Below are 21,041 nucleotides of genomic sequence, written 5' to 3'. Positions count from 1 at the left end.
ATAATTTCTGCAACATTACTGCAATTTTTCAGGAAAGCATAGGTACCAAAAGAGTTGGTGAGCAATACAAATTCTGAAATCAATTTAGAAGTAAACTTCAGATAGGTTTTGCAGATTGCTTGATGGAAAGTCAAGACAAGACCAGCTTTAGAACACAGTTTTTCTTCCTCATTTTAGTTGAACTGATGTTTATTAAAAATGCTCCCCTCACTGGTAACAGAAAAGGAAAGAATACAGCCATCGGTCAAAATTATTTCCACCTGAGAGACAAAAATAAATTAAAATCTCAGAAAAGCAGCAACTCACAGATAGAAAGGTAAAAAATCTAATTAAATGCTCCAGAAATCTATCAATCATAGGATTAAAAACGTGTATTGCAGTATTGATGGCTGCAATATTACATTTACAACAGATGGTATAAAACCAAAATACAAGACAAATTTATTCTGACAGAGACAACTGACGGACCAGATTCAGTTGGGGTTAAAAAAAAAAGATGAAAAATAACTGACAGAGAGGTAAGGAGGTAAGAATCAACCTCTTAAACTCTCCTTTCTACAGAGATGGCCCTCAACTAATCTAAAATTTACTCTGAATACAAGCCCACAGACCTGTTCCCCTTATGTAAGTAGGTAGATAGATCTTTTATGTATTTAGTACTATTAGAAAAGACTGTCAGTTGCTTACAGGGCCATTTCTCAATGAGGAGGAAGTAGTTCTTGCCATTGATAAGAGCCATTCTGGATCTTAAATGATATGCCTGACTGGACAACACTGACAAGAGATTTGAAAATAGATGGAACATTACAGATCTCTAGAGAAAATATTTTAAATATACTGAAAACAGACTAGCTTGGGCCATGTTGCAATCATAGTACTACCAGAACCCAGCCCGTTCTTATCCTGAAAATTACTTAAACAGAAACAAAAAAGTCAAACTGATATAGCCTTACACTGGCAAGCAAAACCTGTCAATGAACATAAAAGGGATGGGAGTGACAACAGTAGCCCCAAAAGCCATAATCCATATAACATTATAATAGTGTACTTGAATCAATAAGAATTAATAGAAACCCCCCATCACCCAAGGATCAGAAAGGAGCAAAGGATAGGAGGCACATGCTACCAGCCTGTCTCAAAGACCTCACAAGAAGATGGGGCACAACATGTACCTCTTTCCTGGTAACTTTTTCTGAACACCACTATTACATTCCTATTACAGGAATGTATGGATGGACAATCACCTGAAGAAATATTTGCCACACGACTTCTAGTTATTCTCCATGACTTCACCAACATTATTTTTCTTCAAAAAGCTTTGTCATTTCAAGTTCACTTTAGCTTTTCTTCCCAGAGTTATCTTAACTCCTTCCTTCTGACCTCACCTGAAGTTAGAAACTTGCTTTGTCTCAACCTGAAGAGGACAAACAACACTGCTTTGTCTTGCAGGACCAAAAAATAAGCCAAACAGGATAAATGAAGCCCCTGTAGGGAGCTGTGGAACTGAAAGACAGAAAATGTGCATGTTGATTCCTACAGCTGCCATTGTCAAGCCTCCACCAGAAAGTTGGCTCTATTTAAAACTAAGACATGATCTGCACACCAGAAAGGCATACTTGCTCACAGGCACACCTTCTCCCACAGGTCAGCCAGTGTTGAAAGGGGTTTCAATACCAAGCCACAGAAATCCTGTACCTGATCCAGTATCCATCTGTAGTTGCAGAGAGCAAACAGGTGAAAGAACTAAGAGGTACTGAGTTACCTATGAAGAACATTCCACATCATCTCCCCGAGGCCAGCACAACATTTGAGATAATTCAGTAATTGTTGTATTACAAGACACAGTGACACTAACATCAAGACCAAAGTGCAGCAGCAGATGCACTTCTTATAAGGCATTTGAGCCTTTCAGGTTAACTCAGAAAGAATCATGCCTTTAATCACAAAGAGTTTGCCAGAGTGTAGTACCTCATAAAGGTGGAGGCACTTCTGAAGGTAAGAGAGACTCCAAAACATGCAAATTGACAATCATTCTGAACTAGAAAAAGCTAGTTATGTTACTTCAGTAACAAGACTTAGTTATATTTTGTAAGTTCAAATTTGAAGAGAGGAAATTAAAGGAAAAAAATAAGATAAAGGAAATCAGGCATTACTTGGGGGGGAGTCGTTTACTTCTTAATTAGATATATTATTAAAAAAACAACACAAAATTATTTTGCTTTAAAAATTACTTGAGTGGTCAACTGCAGTCCTGAGCCAAAGGCAAAAGAGAGCAAGTCAAGTTCAGTCTTGGGAAAATTTATCTGAACTTTACACCAACCTTGGCAGGTATAATATGTAGAAAACAAAGAGCAACACAGTTGTGCTTAGGAAAGGATCCTGACACATTTCAGCTTTGAACTTGAAGCAAAACAGTTTTCCATTCATTTCTAGTGAATCAAGTATAAGCCAAAGTAACTACAATATTAACCAATGGCTTCTATTCTCCATCTTTGTTCAGGAATAATTAAATATTCTAATAAAAAAAAAATGGATCCCACTAGACCACCACCAGACAAAAAGCTATTCATTTTGAAGATCAACTGCAGCAACAGGCAGCCAAGGGAAATCAAGCACTACGGACACCGCAAGAACCATATCAAAAGTTCTAGAAAAATTGAGCTTCAAGTCATTTGAGCTATTAGTTCCTGGGAGGGAACACATCCTGATTTAAGTCTTCTGAACAGTCTCTCCAGTAAACGAGCTTAATTCTTAACATACGATGCTTGAAACTTACTTCACTAAATATCCTCATTAGAGGCAAGTTCTCTTCCCTTATCCTTATAACTCCCTAAGCATCCTGTCAGATTTCTGTGGGAAAACCATTTCTTTCTGCTCTGTTGAAGCTGAAGAATAGCTTAGATACTACTGAAATGCAGACAACAAATCATATCAGCTGTTAGTGTCCATGCAGGACAGGTTATTTTTGTTTTAAACCTAACTAGAAATGCTTGAAGAATAATAATTAAAAAAAGGCTTGGCAGTAACATTCCAATAGATTACTGACAGAACTCACGGTGAAGGTCAAATGACTTCATAGCAACCAACTTACAAGTGACAGCATACAACACAAGGATTTTTATACAGATTACTGTACAGATTACTTTTTTTTGGCCTCACAATCCATCTGAGCAGGTAAGCTATACCAACTTTGATACACACTTCCCCAAACTCCAACACATACAAATTCCAGGGAGGGAAAAAACAATACTTATCATCTATATTTTAGGACTTCCTAAAAGACAACAGCCTGTCTAAAGGCAACTTTCCTTTCACCTAATTCTTTTGCATGAATCAATACAGAGCTGCAAAAGTAAGAATACAAAAGAAGTTAATAGTTTCAGAGCAACTCATTAAAAATTCTGCAGTAAGCAGTCTTGTCCCTTTGATCTCAGAATCTAATCCAAATTTGTGCAAACAAATACAGACAACATGACAACGGCCACTATTTGCTTCTGTAGCTACCAAATTACAATAGCTAATTTCATCCTCCTTCCTGTTTCCATCACTTCAAAATGAGGTAACAAATTTAATAGCACAAGACACTGATCCTATACAAGTGCATGTCAACGTCCAGCCAAGCACAAGTAGTCAGTGCTAAATTAGCAACAGGAAGTACCCAAATTAAATTAAGGAACTCAGACAAGTTTTCCCAGGATCAGTACCTCTGAGAGCAAGCTCTTCGAAGCCAAAGCCATGTATATCTACTTACTGCCACGTGACCTAGAGGGGCGGGTGGGGGGAAGAAGGGGAAAGGGTCCATGCAAGGTTTTGGAGACTATTACCACACCAACAAATGAGTAGCAATCCCTAGTGGGAAGAATTCTAGAAAAACAGAATGTCAATGTAAGAGTCAGTATAATTATATTTGCATGTGTTTAGCATTGCGTTCTGCAGTAATATGGAAGCATTCAAGACAGGATCTTAGATTTAATTTGGAAACAAAATTGAGGAAGTTGAAGTCTTATTACAAGCCGGTGCAACTTCAGCAGCTACACGCACCTTGGCCAAAAACACCATAATAATATATTTGTATAACAGAAACCCCAGACCACATGAAAACTCCAGAGTAAGCAGATGACTAAGCTTCTAAATTGCACCTAAATGTGGACATACTTAATTTAGCTACTCAGACAAAGCACAGAAGAGATTACTCTTGCAAGCTTTATCAGTTTAGCAAGGTAAATAATCCTTCAAAATAAAAGACAAAACAAAACAAAAATTAACACAGAAGAGCTATCAATTAAACAAGAATCTAAGCCACTGAGTATAAATTCATCAAGAACTCAAACATGGTTAAATTCTCTAAAGAAACTTTTATACATATATAATGTGATGCCAACAGACAGGAAGATAACTAGACATGAATGGAAGGAAAAACACAAAGGTTCATGCTTCATATTCAGACAGAAAGCAGATATTGACCCAGAAGACTTCTGAGCACTTCCTCCATATCACTTGTTTCTGTCAGAGCTGAAGAATACAACTGTCAAGCAGGTGGCTTTGATCTGCTCACTGCATTTACACATCATCTCAAACTAAACTTGACTATCAGCATTATTAAGTGTTATAAAAAGCCACATGTATAATATTTTACATATATAGAAAACATTTCCACTGAAGAAAATTGCATAAACAGAGAATCACATTGGAGAACTGAAGTGCTGCTAAGCAAACTCTGATTAGAGGAGTTTGATGAAGTAATCCTAAGGAAATTCTCATAAAGGCAAAAGATTAAAGATTTTTATGGATGTATTTACATATTCTTAATTTCTAAACCCTATCTTCTGCTTCCTTTAATAGCACAAAACATCTTATCAGTTGCATAGATTAAATAAAAGAACGATTGTGCCCACCCCCTAAAGTTATCTATTAAAGTATTAGTTTTCTCCACAACACAAAAGGTCTATAAACTACTTCTTTTTTGTTAGGATGTTAAGTTACTTGGCAAATGTGGAATAGATCAGTAAATACTAACAACAAGCCACAAGGTCTGTTATATCATCCTGCTCATATACAAGGTCCTCTGTGGAGCATCACATACTGCAATTTGGGGAAAAGTCTTAGACATAATTCCATGTCTCTCTCTTCCTGTGTGAGATGATGACTATTCTGAGGGCTCCTTCTCTGGAACAAAGGTAAATGGAAGTTACTCCCTAGAAGTGACAAATATTTGTCTCACCACTTACTTTCCCCAGACTGAATTGTTTCTTTGTGCAGTAGCATACTACATTCACCTTTTTTAGCTCTTCACGAAACCTAACTTAGCAAAAGCTTCAATCTATACTACACAATTAGAAGACTATCATAGAAAGTAATAACAAGATAAACTGAAACACAAACCTAATTCTACTTGTTATGTTTATAAATCTACTATTAAAGAAGAATCTGTGTAAAACAATTTAGGATGGCTTTACCACTCCATTTCTGTTATCACTGGTTAGTCTGCAGACTTCTCTTAAGACAGAAATCGCAGGTACAACTCTTTACAAAAACTACAGCTTCAAAACATTTAAAGAAAGAACAAAAAGCATGCATCACATTTCTCATTAAGAATCAGTAATCAAAGTTCTGGCGATGCCTATTTCTTGAGGTATCAGGAGATTATCACTAGTTGATTTAATAGAACTTCTCAATAAGAGATTCCCTCTGTGTGCCCCCCCCCCCCCCGAGGATTTCCCATTTTATCCTAACATTGTATTTTTAGTTTTCCTGAGGTTTCATATTAACACAAATTGAAGTAATATTTAACTTGGCTCCACTAGCCTAAACAATCTGTAACATTTGTACAAACATAACTCTCAAAGCTTAGTGGCAAAATATTTTAAGTGGTGCCATTAGATCTTTTATTAATTAAAGCAAAAAAAGATTCCGACTTGAACAGGTATGCGGCATTTTTAGCTCCAGAGAATGCAGAAAGAAGTGAAAACCTTTGCACAGCATAAGAGTCTAAAAAGTCGCTTGGTATGTGGCCATCAAGTAACTTGTTACAATTCTTTTCCCAACATACAAACATTTCTCTGAGATTAAAAATATCTTTGTCATTTCAGATATAATCAATTTTGTTTTATGTACAAGTTAAACAACCTAGTTAAAAACTACACATCAACCTAGTGTTATGTCATAAAGAGTTACAGGTTGCTGTGGACCACAGAGGAAAATAAGATATTCTGATATATCCAGAGTCTGACTGACATTTCACCTGTGAGCAGAATTTGGACTCGGACAAATATAAAGCCTTTTCCTCTCTACTGCTTACATTAGAGAGGTCAAGTTAGTGTGATTAGTAGAAATCTAGATTTGAAAGAATCAACACAAGCTTTAAAACACAGTTGTAATGAAGACGATAGCGAACACTATAAAAACAGTGAAAGGCTCATGACAGACTAAGAGATTCAAGTGAAGACAGTATTTAAAAATATGGAATAATGTACTACTATGTGATCATCTGTATGCTATTTCCACAAGGTTTCAGCCACTGAATGCTCCAATAATACACTGTTTTAAAAACACAAACAAAACATCCAACACAGCTACATTTCATCTTTATCAGTAGATATCTCTGAGGTTAAATATTCAAACTGAATATTGTGAAATAACTACTATTGTTCTTCATGCAGCCATTAATCTAAAATTTTAATTTGTAAATAACACCAAAAATTATCAGGACCTAGAGCATAGCGATTACATGCTCCTTCATTCCTTTTAACACTTAACATAGCAAGGCCAAGGAACTTACTCTTTTGGCTTAGCTTCTCACAGAAGGCAAGGAAAGTTAACATCTCTCAAGTCCATTCTCACAAAAGCAACCCAGTAACACAATGAATTCAGTCCCCCTAAAACTCAGGCAATAACAAATTACCATTTTTTAATTTTTCTGAGGTGGCCAACTAACCTTGCATTCGTGAATCATTTTAACCTGAAATGTAAAAGTTTAATTCTAGCCCTTGACTCTTAAAACCATGCAGACACACCTCCGTGACAATGAAGCATACAAAACATTCGTGTTATCACACTTACTTATCCTGACTGGCTTGGTATGCTACCCTGGTAGTGGTCTGTTGCAGGGCTTCTTGTTTCGGGGTTGGGGTTTTGGGGTTTTTTTGTCTCTAAACTGCCAGGTTGCCACCCATCAATTTTAGAGAGTACACCGTTCCGTGCAGAGAAGTCAAGGTTTCTGTAACACTGACATCTGAAAACTATTGTTCACACAGCTGGGGTTAAAAGGAAGGCTGATACGGCCAGAAAACATTCAAGATGGTAGAATGGTATAGTAAGAAATCTGAACATAGGTATTATTTAAGAGCTCTCTGCACTATAAAATGCATTTAGAAACATTCAAGGATGCTATAAAATTTCATTCTGAGAAAGAACTTAGTCTTTAAGAAGACTTAATGCACAAAAACTTTGTTTGCTTAGTAACCTCCTCTAGCTTGCTTTCTTGGAGAAAAAAATGCTTGAGAGTGTGAAGTTTCCCCAGCTCTATGACCCAAAAGGAAATAAAATAGGAAGTCAGGCCATACAGTCTATGGCATTTGCACACGCTCAAAAACATTTCAATTTACCAGCTAATACACGTAAGGCACAACTAACTGCACTTCCCTGAGGTCATCTGTGGAGCCCAGCGCCCGTGCTGAAGCTCTGTTTAACATTCCATTCCGGCCATCATCATATCTAGCATCGGGCATTCTCTGAAATATGCCATATGCTATGCGTTAAGCAACGTCAGAGATGCCGTCCTGTGCACCGAGTGCCAGAACTGTGTCAAAGAACTGAAGTTTGCTTTCAGCTTTCTCCACAGAAACTAACAAGTGAAGTAAGCACATAAAGAGAGTAAACTAAAAAACTCATAAGAACTTGTGATGCAGAAGATTTACTATGAACACACTCGTTACATTCTCCCGTGCTGAGGTTGGAAGCACCCCTTAACATTACACTACTATCATAAACCCTGAAGTAAATTAAAAAATAAATAACCAGCTTCCCCACAGCAGTTTAAGCTAGAAATCAGAGGCTGCTTTAACGCGACTACTTATCCATTTGAAATAGTTTATGGCAGTAGTCGGTTTTTCCATGGTGATGAAGTCACCACGCTGACAAAGTGAGGAGAAACTGCTACCGGCCACCAGGTGAAAACATCCAGGTCTCTAATTGCATTTGAAATTGGTGTTTGCATTGACAACGATTATTGCTGGGAGCACTCCAGGTACTGCTCTAAACTCCATTCCAAGCAAGTCGCTGCAAAACCCGATCAGATGGTAACTGAAAAAACGTGGAACTCTGGTTTTTTTTAAAAGCCTGAACCGCAGGATAGCTGTAACTTCCGAAAAGCTCCTCCCCTTCCCTCCTGAAAACATTAATCCGCGTTTGATTACTGAAACTGCTGTTAGTATGTGCTCTGCACCGACAGGCAGGTGTGGAGAAACGCATCCCAGGTGCTTCTGCAAGTACTTGAGGAGCCCCGAACGGTTTTTACTTACAGTCTCTCTGCATTCCTGGGAATATCCCTCGGTACGGTTTTGAGTCCTAGTCCATGACAGTCCACGTTGGAAGCAATACACGTACATTTATGTGGGCATCCTCCAACCGGCATCCAACTCAGGGAGCTCCAAAAGCTCAAGATCGTTCCAAGGCACAGAAACGCACTTCTTCCACCAGACAACATGGTTTCTTGATCCCTTCAGTGGGTATAAAAGTGTGCGCAAGCAGCCGTCCCTTAAAGGTGAAATGCCTCTAAGAAGAAAGGGAAAAGAAAACAAGAGGCTCTTAGTACAGCCGAAGGGAACCCACCACTGCCATCATCGCCGGAGCACCAGCAAGCCTTCAAAGGCTCCTCGAAAGGTTACGTTAGGTGGAAGAAGGTGGGGAATTGCCTTTCGGGCTCAGGTTTCTTTCTGTTATCTACGAACGGTACCAGAAGGCAGATAGTTTAACAGAGCTCGAGCCAGATGCGTCCTCAGATGAAAGGGAAACCGGGAGCGGAGGAAAACACACACAAAACATCCATCAGAAGCGGCGGCAATCTCCAAAGCAGCCTCCTCCGCTCGGCATCGCCCCACCTGGGCCGGGCAGGTAACCCGCGGAGGAGAGGAGCGGGAATTCAAAGCGGCCCCCGCCGCCAGCTCCTCAGGCGCTCCCTCCCTCCCTCCCTCCCTCCCGCCGCTCGGCTGCGGCTGCTGCCGCTGCGGGCCCGCAGCCCCGCGCAGGCGGCCGGCGGAGCCGGGAGCGGAGCCGGGGGGCGGCGAGGGGAGGCGCCGCTGCCGCTGCGCTGCGCTGCGCTGCCCGCCGGCCGGCCGCTCGCTCCCTGCCCAGCCGCTGTGCATGGCAGCCGGGCGAGCGCCCGCCGCACCGGGCCACCCCTCCCCCCTCCCAAAATATCACCCGCAGCGCCCATTGGCTGCGGGGGCCCTGACGTCACCCGAGTGCTGAACTTTCGGAGCCGGAGGGAGGGTGGAAGTTCGCGGGGGGGGGGGGGGGGGGGGGGGGGGGGGCTCGGCGGAGCATCCCGCGCCCCGGCGGCGCCCCGCGGCCGCCCCCCGCACTGCCGGGGCGAGTCCCCCCGCCCCCCGCCCGCTTCGGGTTTCGGAACGGGACGTGGGGGCTGCAGCCCGGGAACCGGCGCTCCGGCCCGGCCGGGAGCGGTCTCAAGTTTCCCCGCCGCGGGGAATTCGCCTCCTCCTTTTGTCTCCCCCGTCCGCACGCCCCGAGTACCCTCTGGCGGCGGCGGCGGGACCTTCCCTCACCGCCCGCCGCTCTGCGGGGAAGGAGCCCCGGCGGCCGCGGGTCGCCCCGGCACCTCCCCGCCCCTCGGCCGCGCCGGTGCCGCTGCCGTGCTTCGAGCTCCAGACTGCAGTGCTAAGCTCAACTTCAGCAGAGCTTTCTGGAAATACAGCAAAGCAGGCTGCCTTTACGTAGTAATGCTGGTCAGATTTGACGGAGGGTGAGACTCAACATTTTACCTAAAGCATGCTAAAAAAAGCACACAAAAAAAAATGCACCACACCCTGAAAATCTGATAGCACTTAATCATAGATTCGTTAAGGTTGGAAAAGAGCTCTAGGATCATCAGGTCCAACCATCAACCCGACACCCCAATGCCTCCTAAACCATGTCCCGAAGTGCCACATCTACATGTTTTTTGAGGAACTCCCAGGATGGTGACCCTACCACCTCTCTGGGCAGCCTGTTCCAGTGCATGACCCCTCTTTCAGTAAAGAAATTTTTCCTAATATCCAGTCTAAAGATGCCAGAGATGACTTGGAAAATTGTGAGTCCTGGGAGCCACAGAAGTCATCAGTCTTTTAAGGTAAGTCTTAGCCCATTGACAGGGAGGTTCTCCCTGTAGTACACCAGGCACACACAGTGACCTCCTGACCCAAAATAAGGCTGGCATATGCACAGCCTGAAAACCTGTCTGCTTCAAAATACCTAGTTCCCTGTTTCGCACCCTTAAAAATAGTTTAAACGGCACATTTATGCGTAACGTGCTTGGGAACACAGATAATCTGTTCCCCGTCTAAATGACTTGGGAGTCCAGGCTCTGTCCCTGCAGGTAGGGAAAAGTTTTCACAGTTCAACAATGACCACAGCCAGCATTACCATGAAACCGTCGCAAGCCCTCCAGGACTTAGACACGAGTTCTCAGGCTGAGCTCAAAATGTGTTCTCAGCTTAATTTTTAAAAACATAAAATTTTAGTATTTTAAGTGAAGGGCTTGTAGGAAAAAAAGCACTGTAAGATGTTCACCATAAGATATGAACATGGCATTCCAGTGTGCAGCAGCACATCTTAAATACCTATTCATTCCTAGCAACGTTTGCTTCATGTTTTGATAACTGAAATTTGTAATTACCTAAGACATTCCTGCCCACCTTGATAGTCGTTTTTGCCTGAACTGGTGAAGTGTCTCCTTTTACAACCAGTAAAGCTGCTACTTGTCTACTGCCCTCCCTAACAAGCAAAGATTTGACACTATAGAGCATTTTCCCGTAAAAAGAAATTTGCCAAAGAGCACAGCAAGACCACAAGTTAACCTTCACCTCTCCTGGTCTTTGTCTGAAAAAGCAATGAAGTAATTTTTTCATTTTGTAGTAAACTATTTACATGAGAAATTTCATTTTTATATAGAAACCATTTTGATCAGGCCTTAAGATTGAACCACTTTAACAACTAGACTCAAAGCTCAGTTAAGTGGTCCTTACATAGCAGCATACAAGGCAAGAAGGCTCAGTGACAAATGACACAAGGTTTGACAACACACAGGGGGACTCAGCTGTCACACCTTTAAGTGGCTGCTTTATGATGCTTCAAGAAGATTAGAAAATACTATTCTCCCACCTCTCCCAAATCTAGAGAAACCAAAAGTTTGGGAAAGTGTGTGCAATTCCCTCTGGATCCCCTAATGAACCTCTCATTTCCTGGAACTAAACACGGAGGAAGGTCACTTTAACCTCCAGCATTAGCAGATGAAATATGGGCCAAAGACACAGCAAGCCCTTCTCCAGCATTACAGGACCCACAGCAGCAGTGAGAGCTGTAGGAGCTTGAACCATATCCCTCTCCTATACCCTCTTGAGAGGGCAGGAGCACAGACAGCTCCAGGCATGTCATTGACACTCATCGCTATCTATTCTGAGGCAAGCACCCTCAGTCAAGTGTTAGTCTACAAGAGATCAGCTCTTGAACAAGGAACAGCTGGCTCAGACCAGACAGGACAGAAATTACACCGCTTAGGAAGACAAAGTACTCTGAAAGCTCTGAAGTCTCCTCCACACAGACTGACTGTATACATCCTTAGCTCATTCAAGCAGTGAAAATACTTTTGTTGGAACCTAACTTCCCTTTGCAGCCAGGGAACAGCATTCCAATGAAAGACACTTTTCCTGTTCTAGCTTACTAGCAAGCATCTTCCCAGCTACAAAGGCGGCCATATGGAGAGGCACGCACGCCTCACCTCAGGATGGAAGTCCAGAAGCTGTTGGATACTAAGTAAATATGATGACAGGTATTGCAAAATCATAGCCTGATGAGGTTTCTCTTTTTTTTTTTTTTTTTTTTAAGGTTACTAATGTTCAGCTGTGGTGAACTTCAAATTCTAAGAAATGCTGAAAAAGCTCCCTAAAACCGCTTCAACATTGTCATCCATCAGCATATTCCATGCTCCACTGCTAATCCCTCACAGAAAGATTTCCCTGAAAAGGACAAGTGAACCAAACAAAATGGCAGAATAATAGATGAGCCGAAAGTCAAGCTTATCCTTGAAATACGTTTAATTATTATAAAAACTAGGAGGCATGTTTTCCTACAGTCCAGTTAAAATAGCTCTTAAAAGGAGATGGTCACATATTCTCAAGACATGCCACAGTGAAGCAGAGTGTTGACTCTGCTGTTTTTCCTTCACACAACTACTATGGCTTCTGGCTTTAGGCAAGTGCTAGAAGCTGGCAAACGAGTCACTATGCATCCCTTAGCATGGAGTTGGCAGAGGTCAGCACAGCATGTGTTACACAAAACGGCACAAAACAACAGTTTATGGAATAATCCCAATCTGTAAAGTGTTTCTTATTTGTATTTATGCTAATTTAAACAAGTTATTTTTACGAAGCTATCTGAAGCTGGATGTTTTTTCTCCATACTATTTCCTGCAGTATTAGAAACTGCCAACATTTCCATATATGTAAAACTTCTTACAAACGAGATTTTTATCAAAGGTGTGCTGTCTACTCAGCAGGGATTTGAATCTTGCCTGCTGCTTCTGCAATAAGAAATATAGTCATTTCTCTTAGTAAATGAGTTCACTGTATTTAGAACATCTTTGCATGAATTTGGAAACCGAGTATTTAATACACAAATATTTTTTTTTAATCTATTTGTTTTCAAGTAAGAAAAAAAAGTAGATTTGCTTTTACCTCTTAGTATGGAAGTACGTTTACTAAACAGATGTTCAGAGTACATATACATTCAAGCAGTGCTGTCACCTAAGGAGTTCTGTAGCTGCCTTCTCTCTTGAACCTGCCCTCAATATCCTGACTGACTCCACCCCGCCACCTCCACCTTGCAATAACACCCTTAATACTGCTTAGAGTCTAGAAGAGAGCTGAGTTATGAGCACAGTGGAAAGGCAGGGTGCACAAAAACAGAAGATCGTGGCAGCAGCTTGGAGAGAGGTAGGGGAAAGGAAATCACTTCTCTAGACAATTTTGAACTTCCAACACCTTCTTTACAAAACATGCAAGCACAACAGATGTTTTAGAGTTAATTTCAAGATACATTACACAGTGTGGTATGCGTATCGTCACCATATTTCTTGCGAGGGACTTTCTGGGCAGTTATGCATGCGCATACGCCGTATAGCAAGTGTGACACGTCTGAGAAACAGGACTCACTGCACTTGTGGTGTCCATGTGGCCTGCACATGTGCAGTAAATCTGGTGGCTCCCAAATGCTCATACGTTTTGCATGCACAATAGTCAGTTGTCTAGAAGCCTGATGGGAACTGTAGCAGCGCCTGGTCAGCTGGCTGAAGTCCTGAAATCTGAAAGTTTATGAGCAAAAAAATAAGACCCATTTCAGGAATCCAAACATCCAGTACTCTGGTTCAAGCAACAAAAGACCATCACAGACCCTCATACTGCAGGACTACCTGCACAACAGAATAAAGTCTCCACCGTCACCAGCAGTAACTAGGAGGGTGGAGAGGAGATGAGTAATTTTGATCGCTTCAAAGGAATCAAGCTTTGAATCTTATTATTTAAGTCATAAGGTTCCCTGAACAGCTCTAAGAGGAGCTCTCAATCACATCCTCCACATCGCTTAATGCTTTGTCACATGATCAAGCTGATGTGTGCATTTTAAACATGCCAAGTTCAAACTCCGCCTAATTTTAAAGTCAGCGACGCAATCATTTGCGAAGCAGTGACATATACCAAGTTAAATAAAGTATCTCAGCACATTACCTAAAAAGGACATCAAGCTAACGCTTGAGGACCCTGTCAATGCTAAGGAATTCGTACTCGAGTTTTATTAGAAGCCAGAAATAGAAGATAGGTTTAACATGACAGATGTCAATATTGCCACGCTGTTTCGGAGCACGTAACATCCAAGCACTCAGTTACGCTCCCCGCAAGCGCCGCCCGACCCCTCCCGCCACGGGAAGCGCGGGAGCGGCGCGCGGGCACAGCCTCAGAGCCTGCCTGGTGTCGCGCTGCCCTCTGGCGGCTGCCGAGCGCCCGCCGCCCGCCCCGCCCCGCCCCCCGCCCGCCCCGCCCCCCGCCGCCCCGCCCCCCGCCGCCCCGCCCCCCGCCGCCCCGCCCCCCGCCGCCCCGCCCCCCGCCCGCCCCGCCCCCCGCCCGCCCCGCCCCGCCGCCCCGCCCCCCGCCGCCCCGCCCCCCGCCGCCCCGCCCCCCGCCGCCCCGCCCCCCGCCGCCCGCACGGAGCTCCGGCCGAGGGCTGCACGGTCTGGTGCACGTAGGTCGTTTGAAGCGCTTAACTACTCTTCGAACCCGTGAGATTTTAAAATGCACATGCAGATGTCAAAACCGAGGGCAAAGCAAACAATAGCACGATGATAGCACCGCACAGAAGAAAAACAGATTCAACAGATGCTGAATCAGACTACGTGTTTCACTATAAATTTATCTGAGCCCTCAGGGGTTTAATGCCACAAATTTCATAAAGATACTGGTATTTCTGCGCCCATTTCAAGGGGAAAATTAATTATCAATTAAACACTGAATATTAAATTTTATAGATATTTTCATGTTTACTACTTCTGTTAACTAAGAAAACAATGCTGTTTTCTTCTTTAAGAATCTGTTAGGCTGAGCAAAAAACGTTTTTATCTGTGCCTTTGTTTTTAAATATTATGCTTATTGAAATAAGCATTAGCTGCTCTTAAAATAGTCAAACTATAAAACGACAATAACCATCAGATCTAAGACACTACTGAAGGCCACTAACATAAAACATCAGATGGATTAGGAAGTCTAGCAACTGAAGTGAGCCTCATATTCCCCTCAAACAGAATAAAAACATGTATATGTGCCATCTGTACATCCCATTTTGGGATGCAGTAATAAGGAAGATGGCTCTGTGCAAGAATGCTTATGTCACTGTGTCACCTGGCATACCTCGATTCACCACGCAGTACACAAAAAGTGCAGTAACTCTGAAGAGCAAAGCATTTAAACAGTATTTCTTCCACTTAGAGTGGGGCTCACATTCATAATAATTATGCAGAAGATCATGAATGACACACAATAAACCACCTATTTGCTCTCTTGCTTTGTTTCAGAGACAGAATTGCAGTTGTCCTTGAAATATGGAATTAGTTTATTCTGTCAGTTTAATCCTAATAATGGATGGTATGGAATTTACCTGCTCCTTATTCTAGTTCCCAATGCTGTTGCTCAGGTAGTTGAAGTCAAACTGGAAAGCAGCAGAAAGCTAATTGACTAATACCAAAAAGGGATCACGCACCTTCACCACTGCTGAAAACATTTTAAATTTGTTAAAGAATTTTTAATTATAATTTATGAAGAGAACAACAAAGTAGTTCCGCTAAAAGCTTCGTAAATTAAATTAGGTTCTTTTGTATTAGATTTGTATCATACAACAGAAGCAACCTACAAAACCTTCCACATTATATTCCTGCTGCTGCTTACTGTGCCATATATTCCATCAACTATAGAGTATTAACTATTGAGCTACCTTTGTCTTACATAGTTCACATCCACATACAACTTTCTATGGCTTTTTCTGCTTCATACTCAGCATTTAAGTAAATACTAGAGAAAAGGATTTTAAAAAGGCAAAACAAGGCCTATTATTATATGCTTTTAGTGCACAAAAGCTACCTAATAGATGAGCATTTTGTTCATAAATTAAGGTGTGTAATCAGTATGAACATGGCTTGGACACAGCAGGCAATATTCAATATATTTCATTCTATCTCCAGGGCACACAGGCGTCCATAAGAAAGTACTGAACTAGTTGGAAAATCTAAATTTTTTAAATACTTGTGGAATATACGAAGGGCTAAGGAGGCCACAGCACAACATCCTTTCAGGCTTGAGGGTGTTACTTCTGATGCAGGGCATAGCAAGATTCAGCAATGGTTACAGGAGAGACTGCATATGTCAAAATGCATAATCCATGACCTTCACTGCTGTATGAAACAATGAAAAATTATTTCCTTACCTTTATATTGTTTTGTTTGGGTTTTGTTTGGGTGTTTTTTTCTTTTCCCCCACCAGAATCTGACATTTAGCAATTATAAGATATTCTGTATTAGAGGAAATTTAGGAGTTTTTTTAAAAATTATTCAAGGCATAATCATTCAAAATTCATGGCTGTATACACCAGCAGTTGTTAAAAAAAAAAAAAAGAGTTGAAGAGATACAACAATACCTACACTTTATCATCAATTATTAAGACAGTCTAGAAACACCAGTTTATACCAGTTTCTGGTATAAACATGCTTGCTCTCTTTGTTCTCCAGCATACAGACCACTAAATCTTTACAGATATGCAACAATGCACAGTAGTTTCAGTGGTGGAAAATGACTAAAAATAGTACCATTTAGGAGAAAGATTAGTGGATGAATATGATGAAGATGCACTGTTCATAGCAGCACAAACTTGCCACACAAAAAACATAATGGTTTCTTACATTTAGACGCTACTTGCACCTAGATCCAAAGCAAAATCTCCTGTTGAATAACAGTTCGGCATTCAAAAAGAAGTCATATCCGATTTTTTCCCCAAAAAAATGTATTTGAGAAGTAAACAGTGAAGGTACCCTGAGAAAGAAATTCAAACACAGACTTCTAGCTCAGCCATTGAAGTGTATTAAATGCAAAAGTTACCAGAGCAGTAGGGTTAGAAGTGAAGACTTCTCTTGGACAAGAGCTCACAACTCCATACTTTGAGACAAAGCTATCCTTTAGATAGAGACTATCATTGCCACAACTTAAAATAAATATTTCAAGTTTTCAAGATTTGTCTAGTTCCTCTGTTTGGAACCCAGATCAGAAGGATGGGGCAATATATACCTATTACCCTAAGTGAGGCTTTTTCACATTGAAAAATATATTTATTACTTCACACTGTCTTGGAGGATGAAGCTAACCAGAAAGTCTTGGCAGCTTTGGAGAAAATAAAGCATTCAAAGCTGTTATTAATAACAACTTCTGTATTTTGAAATTTTGATTATTAACAACACTTGCACATAGAACGAGCAATGCCATTGCCACAATGTGAAACGTCTCACTATCTCAACTGCAGGTAGCTCACATAGTTCAATGCACCAAAACAGAACTGTCTTGTTTTGAAGTATAAGTAGCTTCCTAGAATTTTTCCTTCAAAGATGAAGCAATAGAGTAAAATACCATTTAGCTGTGCTGGCATCAGGGGTTCATGTCTTCACTTATTCACAATACAGTGGCTCCCAACCCCTGACGTTGCAAAGTTTTCAGTAACATATCAGAAGTTTGAAAATACATTCAATGTAAAGCTTAAGCAGCTAGAGCCCCATTATGTCAACACAGTAAAAAATTCTTTTGACTACAGAAAGGAAATATCTAGTGTTTAAGGCAGGAACCAGAAAACCTGGATTTTCTTTCTCTGTTACTTATGGGCTCTGACCTCAGCAAGTCAGCCTTCTGGCCTCCATTTACTAGTTCGTAAAGATTTATAATACACACAAGGTTATACAGCAGTCTGAGCTTTACAATGCAGGTTTCATGTATTATTTTCAGTCTAAGTTAAAGTCTACATTAAATATCAAGAACTAGAAGTATTTTGTAAATAGGCAATATTTTCATTAACATTAACATTTTGTGGTGTTTGACATTAGACATTTTTTGTCCCCCTTATGGTTTGCTTTCAATTACATAAGAATTAAAGACAAGTAGTAGAGAAAATTTTTAATTTTCCCCTGTAAGTGTTTACATAGTGTGTGTTTATTGACCTGGATGGCTGTAGAATAGTATTTTTAACAGTACTCTTCAATATCTACTTTGCATACTGTATGAAAGGGACGGAAAGCCAAAGAATGAAAGATCTGAAAATGTTTTATGCCAAGTTTTTGAAATGGAAAATTTAATATCTAGTTCATAAATTTTGTGGGTTGTTTGCTTGTTAGGGGTGCCTAATTCGGCTGTGTGCCCACTCCCCCAAATGAGTACAAGAAATTTCACAACAGAACTGTAAGCACCAGGACAACAAGCTGACCAGCCACACTGGACAGAAAGCAAAAAGGGGTTGTCTGATTTTCTAGGTCACAGAGGCTGTCTCACATAGTTTCCTTAAGCCAGCACTTGGAAAGACAACTGCAAAACTTCATAATGGCATATTAAAAAGTATTTTGCATTGAAGTTTTCAAGCTTGATCTTTCACGTGCTATAGAACATTACTACCCTCATTGGAATGAAAGCATTTTATCCAATATGTTCACTAACTGGAAAGCCAAATGCAGATAATTTAATGACTTCAATGGCCACTAAAGACTCAGAAGTGTTACTTTGACACTTGTTTGCGCTTTCAGACATGAGGAATGATCTGCTTAGAGTTCTGGAATTTTAAAAGAGTTAAAACATTTTAAAAGTACAAATGAAAGCCTTAAATGTTAACAAAATTCCTCTTCCTAAAAAGAGATAGTAATTTATAGGCCAAACACATTATTTGGCAATCTTCTTGTTGGTTATAATTGACTTTTCTCAAAAGTAGTCACTTGAAATTGTCTAGAAATACATTTTTAAAATTACAGTTATGTTTCCTTTAATCAACACGCAAATGTATGGAAACAAAAGAACAAATTTAGAAAAAAAAAAAGCTTGTCTTTCTGGTGGCAAGTCTTACATTTTACCTTGGTACTGGGAAAAGCAAAGCAAAACAAAACAAAACAAACCCAACCCCAACCGTATCTCTTCCTGTCAGCAAAGGTCTAGCACATAGATGACACTACAAGAAGTGACATAATCATTGGTTCACAGTCCAAGTGAACCAGTAGTCCAAGTTAAACTAATCCACTAATTCAGGAGTGTTATGATCAATCCCCAAATCCTGCAGTACTGAGAGATGCAAACAGGGCAGAGCACCTTTCAAATTATCATACGTCACGATCTTACCCTTGAAACACCTTTCAGAGAACTCCAGAAGATTACATGCGTCTATCATGCATCTAGTAGGCCTAATTTCAAATACATTTTAATTCATGCACATATGACCTCACTCACTGTCACTATGGAAGAAATAGCAGATAAATCTGGAAATTATGTAGCTTTCTACATGAACTATCTCAGGATTTCATAATGCAATTCCTTTTTCTTAATTTTCTCTTCAAGATTTACTGAACCATTTTGCGATTCACCTTCAACAATCCACTTCACAAATAGAATACAGATTACCAAAAAAGGCCTTATGCAATTAACCTTTTAATTCTTTACATTATTACTAAAAAATTTTCACTGAATGCCAAAATACCAATTTGAACTACGATGACTCTAAAACCTGGCTTCATATCCAGGATGATTTCTAAGCTTGAGGGTTTATCCCTCAGAATAAATACCCACTATACACCATTTAAGAAACATCTAATGCTATTGTAGGTTACTTTTTCATTATCAGTAGTCTAATAAATTTACTTTACTTTTCCCTCTCTTTAAAATGTCTTTTACTGGACCTTGTGCCTTTTTTACTGGCCGTTATGTATAGTCATGTGCCTTCAAACACCAGGAAAAGCAAAATTCACATCACAGATGGAATTCTTTTCCAAGATGCTGTGCAGAAAATGTATTTGTCCTTTGCCAGAACATCATCCCCACGATTAAGGGCTAAGACAGGAAATTATGTTAGTAAAGGTCATGCTTCAGTTTCCATCTATGTTTAAAAATAAAAATTGAAATTCTGTCTAGAAAAATATAAAGAAAATTAAGTTAGTTAATACAGTCCAGGAGGTTAGAATTAGTATTTGCTGGTTACTGTAAATGGAATATACATACACGCAACAGAACAACACAAATGAAGTGATCCAAACAAAAAAAGAAACCCAAACCACATACATGCAAAACTGCTAATACTAGTATTGAAAATGGTGCTGTTGATACAGACTCAGTGGACACTTCATCATGACAATTCTTCTAAGCCATAGGTTTACTTAAAAAGCAACTTTTTCCCCATTACTTTTATGCTGTAAATATTAAACTCACTTTTTAATAACACTAGTCTATTTCATTGGCTTTATGAAAATTATTTGAGAGTAACTTCACACACTTTTTTGTCTTGGTTTGGGTTTTTTGTTTTATTAATGCAGTTAATTTCCCAGTGATTTTCTGGGTTCATTACAAAATTGTTCAGCACACTGAAAATTGGAGACAAAATCTGGGCTGTGGGCAACCTTGATATGGAATCATTTAAGCATTACATGACTTTTATTTCTTTTAGGATAAAATCAGAAACATCTATCTGTCCATCTTGTGCTGAATATGATTATATGATTATAACTGCTGAATGTCTGGCAACAGCCCTATTCCTCCATATTTGCTGTCAAACATAAGCAAATATTCACAATTTTACCCATTATTATTATAATTTGCATTGTTCGTCTGGTTTTTAATTATTCTTCTTTCTCATTTCACCTTGGCCACTTTTGGTTACACTTTGCAGGATTCACTGCACATGCCTCCCATACTATTATCCACAACTGTTTTGGGTTTTAGGGAACATAGCTCGCCACTGATAAACAGCCAGAACAGGATACTAAAACACTCCAGGATTAAGGGTTTTTGTGCCATAACAACTTTGCCTTTATTCTGCACCAGGTGGTGGCTACAAAATACCAGCTGGTCCACTTATTCTTGACACTTGACTATCTGAGGTAGATTGACTATAATCAAGACAAGTGACTAAACAAGCATTAACCAGTTGGAGGTTTGAGGGGACAACAGCAAGGTAGCTTTTTATCTGGGTAGAAAATAAAAAAAATATATGACGACAAAAAGAAA

The 21,041-nt window shown here is 40.3% G+C and overlaps 1 protein-coding gene across 3 annotated transcripts in view; it reads right to left on the bottom strand.

The window, feature by feature from the left end:
• Positions 1 to 9,401, bottom strand: part of SLIT3 (slit guidance ligand 3) — a 547,888-nt gene extending 538,487 nt beyond the window's left edge. Inside the window, exons 1-2 of one of the 3 annotated variants that reach the window (XM_064458932.1) lie at positions 8,913 to 9,401; positions 8,520 to 8,772 (exon numbers count right to left, since the gene is read on the bottom strand). In XM_064458932.1, coding sequence (XP_064315002.1) covers positions 8,520 to 8,704 — 185 coding nt within the window. In that variant the 5' untranslated portion in view covers positions 8,705 to 8,772; positions 8,913 to 9,401. The remainder of the gene's footprint in view (positions 1 to 8,519; positions 8,773 to 8,912) is intronic. The other 2 variants (XM_064458933.1, XM_064458934.1) reach the window with 2 other exon arrangements.
• Between the last annotated feature and the right edge of the window lie 11,640 nt (positions 9,402 to 21,041).

Source organism: Phalacrocorax carbo, chromosome 8 (assembly GCF_963921805.1).
Source record: "Phalacrocorax carbo chromosome 8, bPhaCar2.1, whole genome shotgun sequence".
Taxonomy (NCBI): Eukaryota; Metazoa; Chordata; class Aves; order Suliformes; family Phalacrocoracidae; genus Phalacrocorax; species Phalacrocorax carbo.
The sequence above is the reverse complement of the archived record's forward strand: the minus strand, read 5'-3'. Positions and strand labels throughout refer to the sequence as shown.